Here is a 24,287-nt window from a genome sequence, read left to right as displayed (position 1 = left end):
CTCAGTCATTTCCCAGCTGTGTTTGCTTCACAAGATAACACAAGTTTGCTGAGCTGCAAAAAAAAACCAAAAAACAAAAAAAACGCGAACAACTTTTTTTGTTGCCCTTTGATTCATAATTCTACATAAACTATGCTTAATTTATCAAAGCAAAATCTTTTTTTCTTCACACCATTGACAACACCTTCGGCAGAATCATCTTGCAAAAATGCTTATGTTAAAATTAGAGGGCTCCTCTTGTGCAGGATCAAATTTAGATTTAATACTTGCTGATGTTTGTGTTACATATAAAGGAGACTGAAGGGAACATTACTGCAATCAAATTGGATTGTAAAACAGAAAAAAAACTTTTTGGTGTTAAATGCATTCTCATATAAGATTTTTGCAAGTCAAATCTAAATTTGAAAAGCGCCAATGCCTTATTATTATCACTATTAAATATAATATCTTGTCAATTTTCTAATTTCTTTTTAAATTATTGCAATCTAAGATTAACATGACTTTTTTTTAGTTTCTCTGTATACATGATTTTTTTTTACTTTTCAGAAGCAGATGATGGACATGACTTTTCTCCAACTCTATTCTGAAAATCAAAGTGCTTACCCTCCCCATTTTAAAGGGATTCAGAATTTAAAGTCCCACCCCATGAAAATCTTGTTCTTGGTGTTTTTATTGTGTTCTTGCGTAGGGCTGGGCGATATGGCAACAAAAGAAAATCACAAGTTTTCTCAATTTTATTTCACGATTTCGATTTTATCACGATTTCTTTAACATAAATTCAAATTGACAAAAAATTAATTATAATGATTTTAGTTGAAAGAAGTAAACACATTTTGAACAAATAGTTATTCAAATTTTAATTTCAAATGTATTACAAGCATTGATATATATTACCCTTGCCTGTTCGCTGCTATAGACAGAGACGTGCACGCGTAGGCGCCATAGTTTTGCATGAAGTCATGGCAGCAGAACGCAGCTATTTCAATGGAGGACAAGCAGACATCAACCACAAAAATCGGGCTAGTTCCCTCATTTCTGAACCGAGTTTTACAAAACATGTCTCGAATTAAAGCTTAGAAAATTATTGATCTTGTGGTATATTTAATTAGTCATTATCTATTAAGATGAATCTGTAAATAGTGCAAGAATTGTCTTCTACTGCTACAGGTAATGCATTGCTGTCAAATGAACAGCTTCTAAATATCAGTGAGTTTTAATTTTGCCTTTGTGCTAAAATCCATAAAACAGATCTTGTAAATGATTGTCACCCAAGACCAGAAATGAGGGAGATTGATGAAGTTTAACAGCATGAATGACTGATAGTTTAGTAAAGTCCTTTCCCTATTAAAACATCTCAAAGTGTTAAATAATAATAATAATAAAAACACCCTTTACCACATTTTCTAATGAAACTAAAACTTTTATTATTTTTGGATTAAATACATGGTAAATAAATCTCAATTGCTTCAGAATTTACCTTCAAATAGAAAATATTATTGTACTTTGAGAAAAAGGCTCCAGCTAGCATCTTTAACTGATACAAAAACATTTTTAAACTTGGATGATATCATCAAATACATCTGCCAAACTGTGAAGATTCAAAACACAGAGATAATAGCAGTAAATGTTGTGGCAGGTTAAAGTTTACATCCACAGCTCCTTCACTAACATTTGCTTTCTGCTGTGTTTATGTCACTGAGCTGAAAGCTAGCGTTAACATTAGCGCTGTATATCCTAGCTGGGCTTTTATTCGGTCCGTACGACCAAGAAAGAAGCTCAACAGTGACGTCGCGGATTAAGAAAAAATTATGTGCGATCTCACTTACACTTCTTACAAAAAAAAAAGTGCGACTGACAATAAGATTTAGTCTCTTAAAGTAGCTAGCTACGAGCTAGCAAAACAATGCAGCAACGTGCATCTTGACCGAACATTTTACGTGTTTCCAACATGAATTACCATCAGTTTTTGTGCAGGTTGAACGTGAATATGTACGATTAACATCCACTATGTTTAAAAAACACGAAACATTAATAAAAACATACATCGATGAACCAAACTAGCATGTCTCTCATGAGTTGCTAGCACCAACTTTAGCACACAGTTCATGGTTCCCAGCCTGATTTCTCTCTATTAAAATGTGATTCCTGTCCTGTGATGATTCCTCTCCATCGGATTATTTTGTTGTCAAGGTTTTTGAAGTCGATTGTAAAACACTGCGTCTCCTTTTGTTACTTTTTCGGACCTCCGTCATTCCTTACTCGAGAAGACTCGATCCATAATGACGGATGCCAAGTCACGTGACTTCCAATCCAGTAATATATGTCATTGATTACAAGAAAAAACACCGGGGGAGGAGGAGGAGGAGGAGGAGGAGCTCAGATTTAAAGTCACAGCAGTCTACAAGCGTTTACCTTCTCGCTCTTGCAGCTTTTCGTAGAAGATCGTGATAAAACCATCTCTCTAAAATGACAGATCGTCAGCTTTGGAGATCGTAAGACGGTTTTTTATCGTCATATCGCCCAGCCCTATTCTTGCAGCATTTTTCTGATCAATGAGGACATTAATAAAGAAAGAAACTTAACATTTAAATGGGATTTCTGAGTATTTCTTTGTTTAACTCATTTTGAATCAGGGGCAGACAAACTCAGTTGGAAAAAGCTTGTATTTGTGACGTAGAAGCTACAATCAGCATGAGCAGGCCACACGTTTCCTGCTCCGCTCCATTCAGATGCATCTACTTGCAGACAACTAGATCTATGTATGTATTTATTTTCCTTGTCCAAGTCGGTATCTGACTCCAAACTGATGAACTCCTGCCGCTCTGCAGAAACGATGTCCTAGTAAACGACACATTTTTTTTTGTTTTTGGCTAAAATGCCATAAATTAAATACCATTCATTAGGATTCCTTTTACAATACATTGAATGATGATCAGAGTGAGTCTTTTAGTTTATTAAAAATATTGCTCTTAAAACAGAAAAAAAGGCAACATGTCATTTTGTGTCTGTTACAGAGTTTTTGCTTCCTTTTTACTGAAGAAAGCTTTCGTGTCAGAGCTTTGCAGCTTCTGTTAAGTCTGACTGTGAGCCTCAGCAGATGTGGATCAGTGATCAGATTGATGTCTGTTCAGTTTTGACGCTTACCAGATGTTTCTCATTCGTTGCCAGTCTTGTCATGAAATTTGGCATCCCACCCTCCGCAGCGCCCCACCCATCTGTAAAGAAACGTGCCTCGAATTTGCAGCAGGAATAAACTTTTGTCCGTCACGATTCTATCTTATTGCTTACGCCTGATAAATTCTCTGCAGCGACGATGTTGATAACCCGATCCTCATGGTCGGCGAATTGAGCACAGACTCAACAAAATACTTGGCACCTCTCTTTCAGCAAGTTGGTGAGCACCTTGGGAGCTGGCTACTCGCCAAATTAATATTGGGCGGCAAGCGACTGTTGTCATGGCAACGCTGTGCAGTGGCATGCAAAGGATAGCAGCGACTCTCCCTCCCAGCCTCCTCCCCGTTTAATTCCTCTGCAGCTTGATATCACGTAGAGGCTTTGTTGTTGTGAAAGGGAACGGTGACGTCTGCGGTGCAGCTCGGGCAAAACATTAACCAGCCTTTGGACCCACGGGCGACTTCACAACAACATGTCGGTTATATTATATAGAAAAAAAAGTCTCAAACCATTTCTTCAGTTTGTTACTTCATAGTTTAAAAACAATTAGAGGAAAGGTAGCAAACCAAAAGCACACATAACACACACCCAAGTGGGATTCCAGACAGAAAGTCAGTTTGTTTTTAAATGGCTGTGATTGGATGTAATAAAATATGAAACTGATTTTTTTTCTTTGTTCCCACATCTGATTTTTTTTTTTTTTAATGTTCTCAGTCTGGCAGAACTACCACAAAGAACTAGCTGTTATCTTAAACTTTAGTTTTCCACTTTTTAAATATGCTAACAATGATTCTCTCCTAAAGACCCACTTCAATTAAAAAAAAAACTAACTTGACATGTTTTGAAACAATTTCCCATAATGGTGGGCGTATATATGATCATTTAAGATGAAATTCTGAAAGATGAATTCTGACTGATCAGGGGCAGACAAAAACCCACGGTTTGGAAAAGTTCAGGTTTGGGATTCAGCAACTGCTGTGGGTGGGCCAACGTTCTCCCTTCTCCACCACAATCCCAATTCGGATGCATCTCCTTCCAGACAAATAAATCCATGTTTTTCTTCATTTTCCTCCTCTGTGCTGCCATCTGGTTTAAAACTGTACATCTGGATAGCTCCGATACTGCTCGCCTTTTTTTTTTGCTACGCTTATATTAGCTTGAGCTTGTGAGGTGCTATAAGCTAGCAAAAGAATGTCTGAAATCCTTCCCTACTCACTACATAGTGCACTATATAGTGTGTTCACCATGTTGTAGTGCTGTCTGAATCTACAACTCCAAATTCAAGTGCCCTAGAAGTCCCCCAGAAGTCTTTGCGAAAAACCAGTGTGCATTAATGCTCACTACATTAGCGAATATACACCACAATGCATTGTGTGTGAACAGTTTCTCTCCCCCCAAAAAGTGTTTAAATGTAATTTCTGTTCTTTTCCGTCCGGTCCAACAAAACAAAAACAAAACATAATCAATATAAATAAAGTTTAGCATGAAATACAACAGGGGTTTATACTCAATAAATCCCTGTTGTGACAGTAAAATCTGCTCAACACTAGAGGCTCTCAGCCCACATCTGTTGGCTCAGCTGTTGGACAGGACAAGTTAAAAAAAAAAAAAAAAGAAATTCTGAATAAACCACCAATGTTTTCAACATTAGAATACAGTGGAGTTATACATAGACATTGAGAAATGTTTGCATTGATTCAATGTTCACTTTGTGAAACTAGCGACGTCTTATCTGCTGTTGAGAAAAAACAAAAGAAGTGAGCATGGTGTCTGAACTGCTTTTAAAATTCAGGGCACTAGAGGGAATAGGGTGGAAATTTGGACCTAAAGGAATGCTGGGAAATTAGTGGAGGCTAACTTCCTGCCACAACTCTGAGCTGAATTTCTAATAAGTTCCTGCTCTGCAGAAAATTTCTTACAAAACGACACAGGGTTTTTAATTTTGGCTAGGAACGGTATATTCATAATTAAAAGACCACTAGGAAGCCTTTTTTCAATGGAAAAAAATATTGTTTTATATATATAGTTTTATGTATATAGTGATCTATATATAGTGCAACTTTTAAAAAGAAAAATAATAAGAATATACTAAACGCATGCATTTTTCAACGAACATTTGTAACCTCTGAGCATTCTAATTTTTGTGCGACACACAAGAACAAAAAGGTAACCCAACAAAATTTGCACAAAAGTCAACTGCTTTTATCTGGAAAGAAAAATACTTTCTTTTACTTCTGAAGCTAAAGTGAATGTTTTGTTTCCTGAATATTTTCCCTTAAACACTTTATACTCAGTGCTGCTAAAGTAAACACAGACAGTTCTTCCCATTTTCACAAAAACAGCGTTTTTAATCAAACCCGATGCTCAGGAGTCTTTCTTAAAAATGCAGCTATCTAGAAGACTATACTGTTGTGAAGATAGCTATTGATGCAAACTTTTCTTTTTTCTCATGATCTATTTTTACATTTGATCCTGGGAACGGCGTTCTGGTCAACTTTACATTTTTGGTAAAAGTGATTTGAAGTGTTTATCCAGCATACATGCAGTGGCCTCTCTTGCAGGAGGAAACACAGACTATCACTCTCTTCCCCAATGTGACTCCCTGTGTGTTGGCTCAGAGCCACATGGAAACATGGTGGGCCTTTCCCAAAACGTTTCCCACTAATCAGATTTATCTCCTGAAAGGCCCCAAATTTTTGAAAAATGTTTAGATACTGTTGTAAATTACACTACACTAATATAAGAGATGGAATGTTTTTCATTGTTTGAATGCAAGGCTGCCACATTTACATTTTCATTTGCCTTTTTACCTGTGCAGGTACCTAAGCCGCGTCTATGGGATGCACCCTAAAGAGACAGCCAGGCAGCTGAGCCTGGCTGTGAAGGATGGACTGGTGGTGGAGACCCTGACTGTGGGCTGCAAGGGCTCCAAAGCCGGCATCGAGCAGGAGGGGTACTGGCTCCCTGGAGATGAGATGGTAAGTCCAGAAACAGCTCGGCAATGGCTTAACACACTCAGAAGTTTCCTTTTGTTTTTCTTTTTGTATTCATCATTCCTGATAGGAAAACAAAAATCCTGCGAGAGGATGTGTGTTCACACTCTGAGCAACATTGTGAAAGATGTTATTCATCTCTCTGAGCATTTGGAGACACTTTTTCAAATAAATATTTCATTTTCACTGTAATTTTTAAGATCTGATCCTGAACGTGGTTTATACAGTCTTTGATTAAAGTGAGTTGTAAATATAAACTCTTTGAAGGAGTCACTCTTCCTCTTTTGCTAAAGCATTGGAAATGAATGAGTTGCTCTGTTACTACAGAGTCACATGGCATGTTTTTAGATTTCATATTCCTCCGCTAACTGGAGCTGTCGTCCTGATGAGTAACGATGACTGCAGTGGATTCTGTGAGGACTTCTCCTCCATCTGTCATGTGGCTCACAGTGCGAACAGTCACTGCACTCTTTCTATTGCTTGCCATGTTCAAGGATGATGAACAGGCAGTCATTTAATGAAAATGAGCCTCCCGAGAGCGTACAAAATACGTTTCTTTTTCACAAAGTCAAGGACTTGAGCGATGTTCAGAGTGCTTTTGAATTGTTCCAAAAAACCATGACACCCCAGACCTTCTTTGATCCTCTTCCTCATGAAAAGAGACCTGTCTTTTTATTTATCTCAGTTCAAAATCTATTGGTTTAACCATAACCTGCTAAAAGGTGTTTTATCTTTGTGCTGGGTTCATCTTTATCATCTGTAATTAATTGTAGGTCATGAGCATTTAGAGACTTCCGGCTGAAAATATGTCACATTTTATTAAATACAAAACATCAGCAGTCATGTGTGCAAGCAAAGAAAAAAAACCCCCAAATTACGTATTTCCTTAATTAAAATCTCTTTTAGTAAGTTCTGATTGTGACTACTGTAGCAGTATGAACTTTTATAAAGTAAAATGACTAAAAGATTCTAGTTTGAACAGTTTAATCAAGTTCTTAATTAACTTCAGAGGTGAATTTGTCAATCAAATTTTATTGCGTTTGCAGTTTTTAGTTCTTTTTAAAATCTGTAAAGTAGGTTTTGTTTATCATATTAGATAGAAATGTATTTAAATGCATAAATAAATGACTTTTAGATACTGGTCAGGTATTATGGGGTTCACATATAGTACGGTTGAATTTAAAAATTTAAAAATTCCATCATGTCTTTCCTGAAAATATAATGTTAAATACAAATTTTCTATTAGACTTTAGTGTGAAAGCTCCTACCTTGATACGGCTGTGTTTTGTTTGAATCATCAGATGTAAGGAGATTGGTTTGGAAACTTGACAAATAAATCAATATTTATTGGAAGAACGTTGGAAATATAAATCAAATGAATCAGTATTTTGAGTCTATTTTTGTGCACTGTTTCAAGCTTTTTTTCCCTTTTTTTTGAAAAGGTCTTGCACAAAATTATGACCTAAATTACAATGACAATCTAAATAATCACACACTGCCTCTTTAGTACTGTCACACTGAATAATTTATAAACACTTTTATTTGAGGAAATACTACAGCATTTAGAAAAAAACAGATACAGCTGTCTCTCTTTTTGTAAAAACTTTCTTTAAACTGTTGCTTCAATTCGCACACAAAATGTAATTTATTTGTATTCAACATTACAATATATTTTTTAAGGATTCTGGTGAAAGTAGTTGATTAGGACATGGCAGGGGTGTCCAGTGGAGCCCAGGCTGTTTTAGCTGCAGGTCTTTTAAACACTACTCTCTGAATCACTTGCAATCACAGGAGCCGAAAGCCGAGGGAAGTAAGGTAAGGACTGCATTGTTCATTTCTGAACCAGGGTTTGTTTCTTCATTTGATCCCTTTGTCTTCTTACCCCTCTCGACTAACATCATTCTGTGAGAAATCAGTCCTGCCACCAGCAGTGCATTCTGGGATTCTGAGAGAATTTTTCTTCAATGCAGACTGCAGTCTAAAAAAAAAAGCTAAAGTTCCCATGTTTTTGCCTGTATAAGATGGAAACTCATTTTTTCTTCTCCTTCTTATAAGGTGTTGAAGTCAGCCTGTTATACATTTTTAAGTGAAGCTATTACACAGGCTGAACGCAAGTCCAGTTTCCATCCAGAAACCGTGCTCGCCTGCAGATCAGCAGTAGAATCTGGATTACTACCAGCTTCTTGCTGTCATGAGGAGGAAAGCTTGATGAAAGTCTCCTGAAGCACTGCTTCCACGTGGCCAAAATTTCTTACGGAAGTGATTTTGATTAAACGTGTGCTCGCTACTCGCTTCCAGCTGTGCTTTTTTTTTTTAAATCAAATCTATTCTCCGGCATTTAAATATCAAAGCCCTGCTAATCATTGATATAGAGAACAATCAATTCTTTAATTTCCCTGCGGGCACGTCCCAAAAGGATTATTAAAGCTGTCTATCTATCTATATCAATCATTGTTTGTTTTATAATGAAATGTGATGAATAACAGTTCACGCATAGCTGCAGGTGGGTAGCAAAAACCTATGCAGTATTTTTTTGCTAGTTTATATATTTTCATAACTGTAGTTTAGGAGTGTGTTCTGCTGTGGTCTGATCTTCCATCCGGCATGCTTATTTTCTTATTTCCTCCCATTATTTTCAATTTGCTGAAGGAGTGGAGGCAGGAGGAAAACCAGGTGATTGTGGTGTGTGTGGTTGTGCTTTGTGTCTGATTTTAGAATCTCAGCCCCCTTGTTCTGTGAGGTTAGCAGTCACTCAGAGGACCTGGGAGAGACTTTGTAAAACTGTTTGGATGCCAGCCCTCCCAAAGGCCTGGACTCAGTCCAGCTGGCTGAGGCAGCGTCCTTCACTTGATCTGTGTAACATTTAGCTCTCAGATAACAGCAGCATTTCCATACCTGCTTTGCATTTAAAGAATCACACAACCAGATTTCTTCAAACTCAAAATGAGCTGCTTCAAGTCTGATTGGATTAAGCACAGATTTAGATTTGTTTTAATGTGTGACGTAAACCACTGATCAAACGTGAAGGGAACCTTACAATAATTACAAACTGTGCATGAAAATAAAATGAAATTTGATGTTCCAAATGCACGTTTTTGTTTGTGGGACTAACTTGTTTTGACTGTTTATCAAACAGATGTGTTTTGTATATTTTCAAAGTGCTTGACATGTGTAGATCATGCAGTCTGATGTCTTTAAATGTGTATAAATGCAAATGTCTAGAAGTAGAAATGAAGTCGTATCCCAATTTAGAGATTGAAAAAAATGCTCGAGCCTCTGTTTTATTGATGTTTGGATTAATCATCCCTTAAGAATCTAGTGACTTCAAACATGCACTGTTTATCCCAAAAGCCTTTTTTCAGAAACAATTAATTAAATACTCATACTTTTTACCTTTAGTTTATTTGAAATTATGATTTCTCAGCCTCACTTAAGGGCTCGTCTGATATTTTAGAAATAGATTACAGGAACAGTGAGCCTTAAAAATGCTGTGAATGTGATGCAGCACAGTGGACCAATTTTATAGCTTTTTGTGTAAATCTTTTCTTTTTTACTTGTGAAATAACATTAGTACGTTCCTATACCTCAACTTGAACAGAAGATTTTCAATTAAATTATCAAGATTGATATTTTACAAAGGCTGAAAGCTGGGTTGTCTAGTTACTTACTTTTCATATTCTATATATATATTTTTAAATTGTTTAAATATAATCTACAGACAAAATAATTAAAAAAGTGAACTTTAGGTAAGAAAATGAAATATTTTGAGATTGAATAGAGTAATATTAACCTCAGAATCAATTCTGTGTTAAACAATCAATGATTTGGTCCAGGGTGACTCATCTAAGCAACCCTGGAAAGTTGTACAGTTGAAACTGTTCTGAGATTCTTCTTTGTACGGTCTGTTTCTGCTGTAGAGGGCTGAAACTGGATCTGTGCTAAGGTTCAACACAACATAAAGCCATCCATCATCTAGAGTTCCGATCTTGTGTCGGAGGCAACTTTTAGAAATGTATAAATTGTCATCTCACATGATTTTGAAAATCTCACATGAAATCAAAGTTAGGGCTCGGTTGATAAATAACAGATATTTTTTTACTGGAACTTTCTATTTTAGGCAGCAAAAACTAAATGTTTTGACAGAACAGCTTCAAACATTCAAACCTGACATTTTGGGTCTTGTAGACTGATTTGTTCTCTGTGCTTACATTTTTTTTTTTGGTGTTTGTTGAAATGGTTGTGGGAAAAAAAGGGTGGGTTTAGTTGACCCAACACACAACCCTCGATATAGTTCCCCTTCAGGCAATTATAATTGACCCAATTTGATAGAAGCAAGCTTGTGATTGGACGTCTTTGTGTTTGTATCATATGTACATAAAACGATAGACAGACAGTAGGGACCACAACAGGAAGAGAAACTGACAAATGTAGCCAGTAACTGATTATTTACTTCCTGTTTGATTTCATGCCTTTTTACTAACACAATCTTGTTAGTGGTTTTCAAACAATACTCTGCTACCTTCACGACTAGTTCAGTTTTGTGTATTCTTTATATCTCTATTGAATACGCTTGGTAGCTTTACTCCAGCTTCATGAGTTTGTGAGAAAAAAAGGGGAGACATCGAAGAAAGATTTGTTTATTTTATAAAGAAAAAGCAGAAAAACAAATTATTTTTGTGTTTTGTGACAGGAATAGATTCTGCCTGAACTGTTTAGCCTCTGTGGCATGTCCCAACTTTCTACTTCTACGATGTAGAAGCTAAATCTGGTACCCAAACAACTCCTATCTACTATATTTGGGTCAAATGTGCCCACGGCTCGGCTGCTTTCACTTCACTTGAGCTGTAGACGGCGTGACCTCAGAGCTCCAGCTTTTTGAAGTAAGCCACTTGTCTTTCATGCGACGGGGCAAACCACTGGAGCAACTCTTGACATTCAGCTGAGCACAAAGACTGCCTCTGTGTTTTCAAGTGAGGGGTAAGAGCGGAAGTCTTTGCGAGCGTGTGTCACACTAGTAAAACTACTGAACGACTTTACAAGCTAAGCCCTGAACAACACACCTTTGCTTTTCAAGTAAATCTGTGATTATTGGCTTTTTTGTCTGTTTAAGACAATAGTTAGATGATTGATGCATTTCAAAGAATACAATTCCTGTTGGAGATGTCCATGCAAGACCCAAGAAAACCTGTCAGTTTTCTTGGGTCTTGCATGGACATCTGCAACAGGAAAGCCCTTTTCATTGATGGGATTAGGCTCTTTTTTTTTTTCTCTTTATCACAAAGATAATCAGCAAAACCTCCTGAAGGCCATGCGGCGGTTGTGAAGAGAGGGAGACAAGAATAGACTGTAGAAGTTGTAGAAATCAGAATAGTGTATGATTGTGCCTTCACCAAGCTGCAGGCGGTCACAACTCCTCTGCTCTTCGGATTCACTCCAGACCGCGAGTGGGAGGAGTTGGACAGTTGACAAGCTGACATGCATCTAAATTCCTAGTGAGGAATCTGTATGTGTGTGTGTGTGTGTGTGTGTGAAGACAAACGTTTGTGGTAAATACGTCCATTTAAATAAGACTGAAATCTGAGTATGTGTTGAGTTCTGATCTGTAACAGACAAATAATTGTTTGGGTTCAATCTCTAGGGTCAGACAGAACCACACAAACCACTGTCTGGTTTCTTCTAAATAAAAAATCTTCAAAAGTAAATATGTTGAACTAAAATACAAAAGCCTCCCAATGATTTTGTAAAAAAATACAGACTGTATATGAGAACTGGACTGAGTTACCCCTCCCTCTGAAGAACCCGCTGGTTCCAGGAAGCCCAAATCTCATAAGCCTCGTTTCCACTGAGTGGTGCGGTCCAGTCTGGTATTTTGAGTGTATCCATTGTAAAATGGACCCATTAAACAGTTCCGACCCGTACCTCTTGAGGGCCCCCTTCCGTTGTAGATCCATGGTAATATAGAACTGAACAAATTTTATTTTTATTTATTTATTGGGGACCATGTACGGTTGAGGTGGAGCTGCTGTAGCCACCTGTTGATTGATGACAACATTAGAAAGCATCAATATAGCGCTAAGCTAGCGTTTTAGTTTTCCTCTTTACGGGGATATTCTTTTTAGCCACGCGCAATCTTGTTCAAACAACATTCAATTTCTATTATAGACAATGTACAAAAAGTAAAGCAAGAAAAAGACGAGCTGCTGGATGACCTCCATTGTTGTTGCTTTTCTAGACGTCACACTGCAATGACGCAATGACAGCATGGTGTCATGCATGCACCGTGAAAACAAACTACTCAGTGGAAGTGAGGCTGAACTGAGAGGAAACGCTCGCCAGAATTAACTGGACAGTACTATTCCTCCCATACCGAACTGCTCAGCTGAAACAAGTCTATTGACTTCTATAGAGAGATAAACAGCTATTACTTAGTCACAATATTTGTAGTACCTTTTCTTTGTTAATCCTAATTTCTTATATTTTTTCTATTACTCAAGTTATAAACTGACAAATCAGATGTCTCAATAGAAGTATGTGGTCCTAGATCAAACCTTCAAAATGTTTGACAGATTCTCTCGACACCGCTTTCAGTGGAAGGAGTACGGCCTTCTATCAAGCTCACTCCTGATTGGCAAGAGTGGTTACTATAGAAATGTTAACTCCAACCAATCACAGCACTGAGGATTTCTTGATCCAATACTGTCCATTACATGAAAAAATTAGAACTGAATTGACTTCATTTAGGGCTGGAAGTAAGCCTGTTCTATGGGTAAGGTCACACTCTCAATCCAGTTCTTTGTATTCAGTCAGTGGTAAAAACACATTCAGTTGAGCAGAGCAGACCCAGATGAATTATTCTGTTTTAGCCTGGGACTGTTCCTAGTTCCCTTCCAGGATCACAGTGTCGCTGAGATCCAGGCTGAGTTCAGGGCACAGGAAGTCGTTTCCTCCCCTGCTGTGGTTGGCGGGTTGGAGGGGGGGGTCACCCAGACTTGTGCTCTGCTGTGTCCCCCTGCAGGATTGGGAGGCTGAGAGCCATGACTGGTACTGCTTCCAGTGTCACCTACCAGGCGACGTCCTGCCGTGTGACAACTGCTTCCGGGTCTACCACCTGAAGTGTCTCTCAGAGGAGTGCAAGCCCAGAGACGGAGGATCCCACTGGCAGTGCACCGTCTGCAGGGTGGGGGCTCACGCCTTCAAATGCTCACCTACACCTTCTTTAGGGCAGCAACAAGTAGGATAACATCTACAATAACAGTGCATTGATATACAATTTTTTTGTGTACTTCAGTCTCAGTATATTCATAAGTTCTGTAAACGACAGAGAAACCAATGAGGCAGAAAGAAAAAACACTGGTTTTCTTGTGATTCTGTACCTTGCACTTGTCAACCCATTCACTTAATTAAATTTTCTGACTAAAATAAGCTGAACTATCCATGGAATAGGAAATATGATAGTTTAGAAAGCTGTAAATAATAAAATTGGTTAAAAACAGAAATAGATTCCTTTAAAACGGTGCTGTCCAATCCTGGTCTTTAAGATCTAAAGGTCCTTACACACTGGCTGCATTTAAGAACGCACTCTATGCGGGTTCATGAACGCGCATCTAGCCTGGTGAACACACCGGATAACTGCCACAAATGAAGGTAGCAGCAAAGAGGAGACTCTTCTTCTTCTTTTGTGTTTTTACGGTTCATTAGTGATTGTTCGCCACCTACAATTAGTGGCTCGGTCCACAAAGTCAAAGCAGTGCAATTCCTGCAGATCTAGCTCCAGGCTTTTTGTTTTCACAGCTCTGTTCCTTTAAATGTCCGCCTTGGAGTCATATTTACCCGACCAGGCACAAACTACAATAATTAATTTCTCCTTCGTGATCATGTTTGCAATGGTTGGCATTTTCGTGAATTGAAGTGAACGCCACCTACACGTCACTACAAAATCGGAGTCCCTGGTTGGTCACATTTGCTGCGATTCAGTGAAAATGTTCAACTGGGTTGGGCTTTCAACCCACAATCAATAAGCACCTGACTTGCACGTATAGCCCACAACCGGACTTAAAAACTTGTGCGATCACAGGCGTTTCAGACACGGAAGCTTGAAATATTCTGCTCTGCACGTTTGCGAAGGCTTTTAATTGACAGTGGTCGCTTGAACAGGAGTTGATGCAGTCCAAGTGTAAGCAACTTAACATGCTGCCTGCTTTACAACTCTTTCTGTACTGCAGTCTGCTGATTAGATGACTTAGGTGAGTCCTCTTTCTGGTTGACTGGAAAAACCTGATCCTGGTAAATCAGCTGCAAGGAGAGCTGGAAAATGACCATGGCGGGAACCAAGTCTTAAGGACTAGGATTGGGAAGCCCTGTTTCAAAATGATAAATATTTAACAAATCCAAAATATCCTAACAGGCTAATCTAATCTACTTTTTATGAATTAACACATTTTATAACACAATTTGGAGCATTTACAGAAGGTGAGCTGAAAATGTATAATACACTGCTCACAAAAATTAAAGGAACACTTTTTTTATTGGGCCTGTCATGAATTGAATTAAACCTGTCTGATAATTTTCTGGTTGGTTAAGCAGCTGAGGGCCTCGTTAATCAATTTCAGCTGTATTGGTGTTCATGGAATTAACAACAGGTGAACTTCAGTGGCAACAATTAGAAAACCCTCCAAACAGGACTGGTGTTACATGTGGAGGTCATTTCAAGTTTCTCCCTCTTGATCTTTTTTGGCTGGTTTTCCACTCGTGCTGATTTTGGCTTGATAATTATCTCTACTGGCAGTATGAGGAGATTCCTTAACCCTACAGAAGTTGAACAGGTTGTCCAACTTCTCCAGGATGGCACATCCACACGTGCTGCAGCAAGAAGGTTTAATGTCTTGGTTTCCTCCTAATGCACGACAATACCCGGCCTCACGTGTCAAGAGTATGCAGGCAGTACCTGGAGGATGAAGGAATTGAAACAATTGAATGGCCTTCACCATCCCCTGACTTAAACCCAATAGAACATCTCTGGGACATTATGTTTGGGTCCATTAGGCGCCGCCAGGTTGCTCCTCAGACTGTACAACAGCTCAGGGATGCCCTCACACAGATCTGGGAGGAAATGCCACAAGACACCATCCGTCGTCTCATTAGGAGCATGCCGCCACGTTGTCAAGCATACAAGCTGGTGGGGGCCACACAAGATGCTGAAAAGCATTTTGAGTTGCAGAAATGAAGTTTTGAAAAAATGGACTAGCCTGCCACATCTTCATTTCACTCTGATTTGATGGTGTCTACACAATTGAGCCTCTGTAGGCTGAAAACTTTTATCTCCATTAAAAGACTTGGCATCCTTTTGTTCCTAAGACACTGTCCTGTCGTTATTTGTATAGATATCCAACTTCATATTTAGATCTGATTTATCTAATGTGTTTCTTTAAAGTGATCCTTTCATTTTTCTGAGCTGTGTATTTATCATAAAACATGTTAGTGTTACAGGGGAAATTTCAGGCCAGAATCATTCTTACTTGTTAAAAGAAAACGATTGCAGTATATATATATATATATATATATATTTATCTATTAAAGAACAAGGTTATACAATATTGTAAAAAGTAGAATTTTATTTTTATTTTTCTGCATTCTTACTGCGAAACAAATAATTATAGTTTTTCTTTTTCTGCTTAAAACAGAATGCTATGTTAAGTTTTTTTTTTTTAATAATTAAAGCAAAATAGACATTTTTTCCCATATTCATAGGAATTCATAATGTAGATTCAGATTCCTTTTCAAATCTAAATATGATCTTTGAAACCGTTACAACTGAACCCTGCACAAGTTCCTTATTTTATAAGTCATTTATTTTAGAGGAATTTTGATGAAGTAAAAAAATATGCAAATGGAAATAAAGAAAATGTTGAGTTAAAAAGAGCACCATGTTTTGCTTTTCCTTTACATCAACTTTTATATACTGCCTATTTTTCACGTTATGTTTGATGTGGCTCTGTTTTGGCAGCTAAATACATTGTGATCAAATGTGTTTGTTTCATTAACGGCTTCCTCTCTCCTCCCGGCTTTTTCCTCCAGGGGAGTAAAAAGAAGAACCTGAACAAACAGGAGATGTGTAAATACCTGCGCTTCATCGTCCAGCGCATGAAGGAGAGGGTGAGAACCACTTTACATTCACTCTTACTGTGTGCTGGTTTCCAGTCATATATGAAAATATCAATTTTCTCAATGAAATGTTTATGACAAACATGGTTTTCTCCTAAGTTCATTTTTTTCACACCTGTCGATTTTGACCAATTTAAATCAAATTTTAGTTTCAACTTTAGTTGGAAAGTTTTTTCCCTCCCAAACTATTACAGTTGATTTAAAATCTCATTTATCAAAATTAACCAAACCAGAGACGGCTTCAAAAAGCTCAACCCCAGATTTTGAATGAATCTCTGGTGGAGAAAGGAAGTTCTGAATAATTGAAGCCCTCCATCTCCTGGATTATCTTTTATGTGTCTTTTTCATGAGTCCGGTGCTTTCTTGTGTTGCACAGCAGACACATCCAGCCAGTGAGAGGTTTAGTGAAGTTTGACACATTTTAGTTCATTTAACCTTCTTTTATCTTTTGAAAAGAGACAGAATAAACTTTTTTCAAACTCACTGATTACAACCAAAGAAACTAGATTTGAAGGTAGAGTTTCATACACTTCCAAAAGAAAGGCAGTATGTTTTCTACCTGCTGTTGTGATGTGTTTTCTGTAGAAAATAATAGAAAATGCCTCTTTTTTATTTACTTTTACTTTGGAAGGTTGAAAACAAGTTAAACTAAACCACTTTTGTAGTTTTTTGACTTGCTCCTTATTTACGAGCATATTAAAATATGTTCTTTAATTGGGAAATTTCACAATAATTTACCAAATTGTACAGAAATATCCCCCTTTTTGAGATTCATTTGAGTTGCACTTTTGTGCCTTTGCTCGCCTCTTTCTGCTCCTCTCATTCTCATATCTTGATTAAACTTGATTGATTGATCCATCACCCTCTTTTACTTCCTTTGTTACATCTCATCTTTCCTCTTTAAAGGGCTTAAAAAGCCATCATCAAGCCTCTATGCTGTTTCCCGTTCTTATTTTTCCATTGTTTCTCTACTCTGCTTCATGAAATCTCATTAAATCCTCTTCCTGCTCTGCATTACAGGCTGCGGACCTGAACAAAAAAGGCAAAGACACTAAACACCCTATGTACAGAAGACTGATCCATACTGCACTGGACGTCTGCAACATCCAAGAGGTCTCACAGCCTGAATTTATATTCCTTTTTTATTCCTTTGGCATGAACATTTTCCAAAAAGGGCATTAAGTAATGATAAGCTTTGTTAAACATTAGATGTTTTCATAAAAGCTTCATACACAAGTAATTGTGATGGCTATATTACCTTTTTTAAACTCCCTCTCCTTTTTTCATTTGTTAAACATTCAAAAGGTTAGTGTTTTTTAAAAGTAAATTGTAGCAGCACATTATGTTCATAAAACAGGAGACAGAGGAAAAAATTGATGCAGAGATAAGAGTGGTGGTAAAACCTCCAAGTGTCACGAATGAGGCATAAGTGCACAACACATTCAGGAGGAGTCTTGTGGATCCTGTTCATCCAGATCTGTGTTTCCGAACCCTGATCTTCAGCACACAGTCCTGCATGTTTCCATGCATTAACACACCTGATTCAGCTGCAGAAGCCTGTTAATCACAGTCATTAGATGCAGGTTCAGTTGAAGCAGGACATGATCCCAGAGGATCAGAGGTGGGAAACGTTGAGAAATGCAGATCAAGTAAAAATGAAGGGATTTAAGTTCAAAATGACTAAAATAAGCTTTACTATGACTGCAATGATTGACTGTTGAGCTCAGTGGTGCATCACTGCTGAAGTGGCTGGATGTCCATGTGCAGTGTGGTGTTGTGTTGATAAGCTGCCCTTTGACTGACCTCTGTGTTGGTCACTCATCCACCGACAGGTAAACAGGCTGCTGTTTCTTTTTTCTCTGCACCTGGCTGACTTTTCCTCTGTCTTGTTTGACTTTCAGAACCTCTCTGAAGGAAAGTACAAAAGCTTCGATGAGTTCAAAGCAGATGCTCAGCAGATAGTTCACAACACGGCCATCCTGTATGGAGGTGGGTCAAAGTCCTTCTAATGATTGGAGCTAACAGAGTATTAAAGTAGTTGCTGCATTAGTTTCATCTGTCTGTTAGTTTTCATTTTCCTTGTCTTTGTCTGGTCGAGTTTTCACCAAGAGAAGTTCATCTCAGACCTCCTTACTGAAAATTTAAAATGACAAACAGGGATTCTTGATGGTTAGTATTTGGTTGTGAGCCAGAGCCAACTATCGGTGTTTACTGTTGTCCTCTCACTAATTAAATATTCATAGTTGCATTTTAATAGAAAAAAACAGGCTTTGAACCGTGAACTGTGTGCTAAAGTGGGTGCTAGCTACTTGCGAGAGACATGCTAGTTTGGGTCTTCATGTTTTTATTAATGTTTCATGTTTTTAAAACATAGCGGATGTTAATTGCACATATTCACGTTCAACCTGCACAAAAACTGATGGAAATTCATGTTGGAAACACGTAAAATGTGCGGTCAAGATGCACATTGCTGCATTGTTTTGCTAGCTCGTAGCTAGCTACTTTAAGAGCCTAAATCTTATTGTCAGTCGCACTTTTTTTTTTTTTCTTCTGTAAGAATTGTAAGTGAGTTCACACATAATTTTCTTAATCCGTAGCGTTCATTTCAATCATTAAGTTTTAGTAACAGAAAAAATTGGATATTTGGAGAAAAATTATCATATGGGGTAGTAATAGGTATTTAGCATTTAGCTTTTGCAAATCTGCAACGCCAGGCCTGAGAGGGTTAAACCACTTTTAGCTTGATCCACATTGCTTCACACACTGTTTTCCTGACAATCTATATGTCACAAACACTTATCAGTGCACCTTCTTAACTGTCGTCTCCTCAGTAACCGTCTTGCAGCATGCCTCTGCAGTACCAAAGCAGCAGTAAAAAGTGTTGACCTGAAGCTATACAGACATTCAAAATTAATCTGAGAAATATAAAGTTTGAATCATGGAACTATCACTTCCATTATTTTTTCTCTTGTTGCTTTGCCCCGTGCTCATCATTCCTGTCCAATGACTAAAGAGATCTTTAGTCACATGGTTTCATTTCCAAGGTTTGCTTTAAAACATAAATGTACAGTTGAATGGCAGTCTGAATACAGGCCAAACACAAGGTCAGGAACTTGATCCAAACCAAATGAAGAGGACTCAGTCCAAACTAGGAATGTCCCGATCCGATCACGTGTTTGAGGACTCAATCGAAATCGGACTCCGTTGTCCGATCAGGATCGGATATTTCATTTATTCTTATTATGATCAGTGCTTTATATTTCAATCTTATTATTCCGGATAAATACCCCACTAGAAGTCTGCATGTCATGAAAAGATCACTAAATGTTATTCCTGGAAAACGCAGCAGAAAACGGCAGCAGCTCAAGCAGAAGACTAATGTAAACAATTCAGTCAAGCTAGTTAGATGATCACAGATTCAGACTTCAAGGATCAATAACTCTTTTAAAAACGCTTTAAACTGACAGCAAGTGTCTCTGTTGTCCTAACACAAACAACAACCTCTGAAGGTATTTCAACAGAAAAATCGTTTTTTTTTCTTTTAAATGTGAAGCTCTTCATGCTGCAGACAGATGGCTACACAGCAGCTGCTAACTGCTACATGCTAGCGCCGTGATTTAACTCCTTAGGACCCGAGCTGTCCTTTGATATGCCTGTTTTATTTATCTGACAGAGAAATAACAGCTAAGAAAATTAACTACTGTGGTAATAAAACTGAAAATGTGATGTCTTAAGAACTTAAAAAAAGAAGCACATAATCTTAAAAACTAACAAATGAAAACTAAAAAGGATATGATCTATTCATGAACACTCATCATCAAATTCATGCTAAGACTAAATCATTCAGAATTTTAAATGACGACAGGAATCACATTTGGTCTAAAATGTTCAATAGCTCTAAAGATATTAAGGCTAAAGTCACTAAACTTTATCACATGACTAATTATCACTTATATAACAAGAAAATTGTATTTTTTTCCTAGTTTATATTTGCTGTATTTTTACTTATTTATTAAAGCTACTTCACAGAAGTGTTTTATTTAGGTTTTTAATGATAAAAGAAGGTTAATGAAATATAAATGAGGGACAACACTAATCTGTTTGTTTAATTTATTCATGTTTTAAATGTCTTATAAAAGTATCGGATCGGGACTCGGTATCGGCAGATACACAAAATCAAATGACTTGGAATCGGACCGGGCCCAAAAAAACCTGATCGGGACACCCCTAGTTAGGACCAACAGACTATTCCAGTCTGTATAGACCCTGAGATGAGCAGTTTTTGCTCTTTTTTTGATGAGTTTGAAGTATTTCTACCATAAAACTCTGGCTTTCACATCTAAATTCAGATGATTTCAGGATCAGAGATCTTTACCCTCTGTTATTACTGTGATGACATCTGTCAGTTAAAGTACATTCATACGTGTGTTTTTTGTTGTTTGTTGCAGTTCACAGCGATCAGGCAGAGATTGCACGGTTGCTCTTCAGTGACACATGCCACGAGGTACCTTTTGTTTTGTGAGATTTTCACATTTTTTGACGCACATTAAAAATCTGTTCTTCAGAAAATCCAATGAGAACATTTGTTAAAAAGGTTTTCAGAATCTTAAATTGAAATGTTTGTTGTAAATCTCATCTGCTCTTCAGACCCTTTTCTCTGTTGTCTTCCAGTTAAATGAGCTGATGCTGTGTAAGAACTGCTTCTACCTGTCCAACGCACGGCCAGACAACTGGTTCTGTTATCCATGTGTGAGTATGAGCAGAAAGTGAGGGACCACAGGGACTGAAGCTGGAAACACTGACTTTTGTTTTTATCAAACAGGTCTTGTTTTTACACATGTAGACTACAGTAAACTGATTTCAGTAAGAATTTATTCAGTAAATTGAATTGATTTAAATTCATGAATTTATTAGACATTCTTCTTACCTGAGGTACAGGTGGTCAGGGGTTAGCCCTGCAGCTGAACCTGTCATAGTTCTGCACACAGGTGAAGGTTCTTCACATCTATGTTCTGTTGAAGTCTAAGGGGCGGTTTACACTTCATAGTGATCTGCAATCACTCCGGTCACATTGGTTTAATGAAAATCAGAGAGGAAATCGCCTCAATGGCACTAGACAATGACTTAATCCATGATTGGAATCTTACACCTTTTACAATTGCCTGCATCACGTCATTTCACCTGCACATACTTCGAGCGATTAGAAGCTATGATGACCATGTCCCAAGTTTTAAAGAAAAGGTTGTGTTAAAATACAGGTCATAATACAGTGTTTTAAATACAAGAGAGCTTAGACATTGTTTCCTTCTGACTCTGTTAAAAAAAACAACAACAAAAAGATTTGTACTGCCTATTTACTATCTAATGCAATTACAACGTTAGCTATATATGGAGCAGGTGGCAAATTATTTCAAATTTAACTTTTTTTTTTAAGTACTGTCTTTTCACGACCATAAGGCACGCATAAACGTCTCAAATTTTCTCCAAAATGTGCGGGCGCGCCCCATAGTGCAGTGCGCCTACTGTGTTGTTTTTTTTCTTTTTTTTGGGAAGGTGGATTACATGAAAACTTTGATGTTTTATAGCCGAAGTGAGGTCCACACACACGAAGCGAGTGTCCGTTCTCCCTCGCTTCTCCCCACAAGCAGTAAATGTGGGGAAAAAAATCACATTTGTTCAAATTCAAATTTATTTTAATGAATTTTACATTTTATGTCAGATAATTTGTTATTATTATTGAGGTAACTTGTGAACTTTCACGCTGTTAATTAATCATTGTTTTTTACAGTGCTGGTATCCATATTAATTTCCCTCCTTTTATTAAAATTTCCTGAACTTTTCTTTGATAATCAACACGTTAGTCACGTGCTCCACGTGTGTACCACTGGCATAGACACCTGTTGGATCAATAACACCGCTAGAAGTCTCTCTTCACGGTCAGACGCTCCGCTGCTCTGCCTACCCTGTCAATGGAGGAGCGCTCGAGGACCCGAGAACCGGCCCTAGTTTTACCATGCCTGTGCCCTATGGTCAAGAGCGCCTTATGTGTTTGTTAAATACAGAAAAAGTACCAGTAAGTGAAACTGCGCCCTATAACCCAGTGCGCCCTATGGTCGAAAATACGGTATAGTTATTAAGACCAAAGTTAGTTAGTTATTGAAACCAAACAGATGTGCTGCCTACCTTGTCTTGTCTGCACCATTATCTAACCACAAAAGTATTTATATAGATGAAAGTAACTGCATAAAAACTTAACATATAAAAGTAAAATGAGCTTTATATATATATATATATATATTAAGCAGTATATCCAAGCTGCCTTATTTTTATTATTATTTTAAGTTATTTACTAAGTATTCATTGTCTGTGGGGTCATAGGTCTGTTGGGGGGGGGGGTATTCTAACACTAATGTATGTTTTTTTTTTTTTAATGAAAAGTGCTTGGAGCTGCGCTAAGCATGAGTCACGTTTTTATGAATAATAATGATTGACTGATTAATACAAAAAGGATAATTACAAAAATTCCTATATATCAATATAAAATACCAAACCACTGAAATGCTGGCAAAAGATTTGTCATCAGGCAGGAAATTTTTAAATGCCACTGAGATGTTTGTTGCAGCTATTTTGGACAGTTGCAAGAAAACTGGCCAATCTCAGTATGAACTAAACCACACGGTTGCAGTTGGGATGAAGACGATTAATGCGATCGCTTTTCACTATGAACTATGAATTGTGCATAAAGCTGCTGAAATCGATAATCAAGAAGAGAACAGCCTGATTAAACCAACTGATCCATAATTTAATGTTGATAAAGATTCTGATTGAAGAATATCATTGGTATCTCACTGAGCATTTTGATGTTTTTGTGTAATGTAACCTAAATTTCATCAATTCAGCAAATCAAATAATGCAGGAAAGTACTTTGAACTTTTTCTGTCAGTTTTTGGCATAAATGTTAGTGAATGTTCTTCAAGCTGATTTCATCTACACACTCAGTGTGCTTTCTTTGTTGGCAGTCCTGTCAGGAATTTGCTTTTGTGTTATTTCAGGTGAGACTGCATGTAAACTAAACATAAAAATCAGCAGAATTGTTGCAGCAGCACATCAGTAAACAGCAGCTCAGCACTGTAAACACTGTAAGAAAAGATGAATGTTTTGGACACTATGTATGTATGGACAGTAAAAGGAAAATGTGTGTGTTTGTTTCATCAGTTTTTGTTTGTGTGGGTGACCTTTGCAGAGCCCCAGTCACGACCTGGTCTGGGCTAAAATGAAGGGTTTTGGCTACTGGCCTGCAAAAGTCCTTCAGAGGGACGATAACCAAGTGGACGTGCGTTTTTTTGGACACCAGCACCAAAGGTAATAAAGGCTGCAAAGCAGCACGACTGAACAGACTGAAACCAACAGCAGTAAGTTTATCTTTGCTCCACCCATCCCCTTCAGAGCTTGGATCCCCTCAGAGAACATCCAAGACATAAAGGTGAACGTCCAGCAGCTGCAAGTGAAGCGCAGCAACGCCTGGAAGAAGGCGTGCCAGGAGCTCGAGGTGTACCAGCGCTTTCTGAAGGAGGGGCGTTACTGGAAGACAAAGCTGGAGGACAGCCCGCAGCCTCAGCGGCAGCAGGAGGACACAAGCGGGAGAACTGACCGGCTGGAGCGGACGGAGGAGGCAGAGTCCAGCATCTCCTCCACCAGCAACGAGCAGGTCCGCCATGTAAGTGGCAGCAACACCGCCATCAACACGTGTTATAGTCTTCTTTAAACCAGAGGCATCAGTCCGTGGATTAATGATATGCTCCTCTATCATCAAGGAGCTAATCTACATTCTACAGTCCACTGTGTTAAAGGGGCCATAACAGGATTTCCTTAAGCCTTTCGGAGTAAACGAAATCCATACATTTTTTTTTTGTCATCAAAGTTTTTTTTATTGATTTTTCACAAACCTAACAACAACAG

General features: G+C 37.9%; 2 protein-coding genes across 12 annotated transcripts in view; one reads left to right on the top strand and one right to left on the bottom strand.

The window, feature by feature from the left end:
- Positions 1–24,287, bottom strand: part of LOC112144307 (tripartite motif-containing protein 16-like) — a gene marked incomplete in the record, with an annotated part of 1,074,856 nt that overhangs the window by 13,910 nt on the left and 1,036,659 nt on the right.
- The window catches only part of zmynd11 (zinc finger, MYND-type containing 11), a 50,228-nt gene that overhangs the window by 8,151 nt on the left and 17,790 nt on the right, over positions 1–24,287 (top strand). For 2 of the 11 annotated variants that reach the window (XM_024268746.1, XM_024268747.2), the window contains exons 3-13: positions 5,993–6,152; positions 7,959–7,982; positions 8,817–8,840; positions 13,183–13,398; positions 16,242–16,319; positions 17,349–17,441; positions 18,230–18,317; positions 20,777–20,832; positions 21,000–21,077; positions 23,572–23,690; positions 23,775–24,045. In XM_024268746.1, coding sequence (XP_024124514.1) covers positions 5,993–6,152; positions 7,959–7,982; positions 8,817–8,840; positions 13,183–13,398; positions 16,242–16,319; positions 17,349–17,441; positions 18,230–18,317; positions 20,777–20,832; positions 21,000–21,077; positions 23,572–23,690; positions 23,775–24,045 — 1,207 coding nt within the window. The remainder of the gene's footprint in view (positions 1–5,992; positions 6,153–7,958; positions 7,983–8,816; positions 8,841–13,182; positions 13,399–16,241; positions 16,320–17,348; positions 17,442–18,229; positions 18,318–20,776; positions 20,833–20,999; positions 21,078–23,571; positions 23,691–23,774; positions 24,046–24,287) is intronic. The other 9 variants (XM_024268748.1, XM_024268752.2, XM_024268751.1 and 6 more) reach the window with 9 other exon arrangements.

Source organism: Oryzias melastigma, linkage group LG17 (assembly GCF_002922805.2).
Source record: "Oryzias melastigma strain HK-1 linkage group LG17, ASM292280v2, whole genome shotgun sequence".
NCBI lineage: Eukaryota > Metazoa > Chordata > Actinopteri > Beloniformes > Adrianichthyidae > Oryzias > Oryzias melastigma.
The sequence above is the reverse complement of the archived record's forward strand: the minus strand, read 5'-3'. Positions and strand labels throughout refer to the sequence as shown.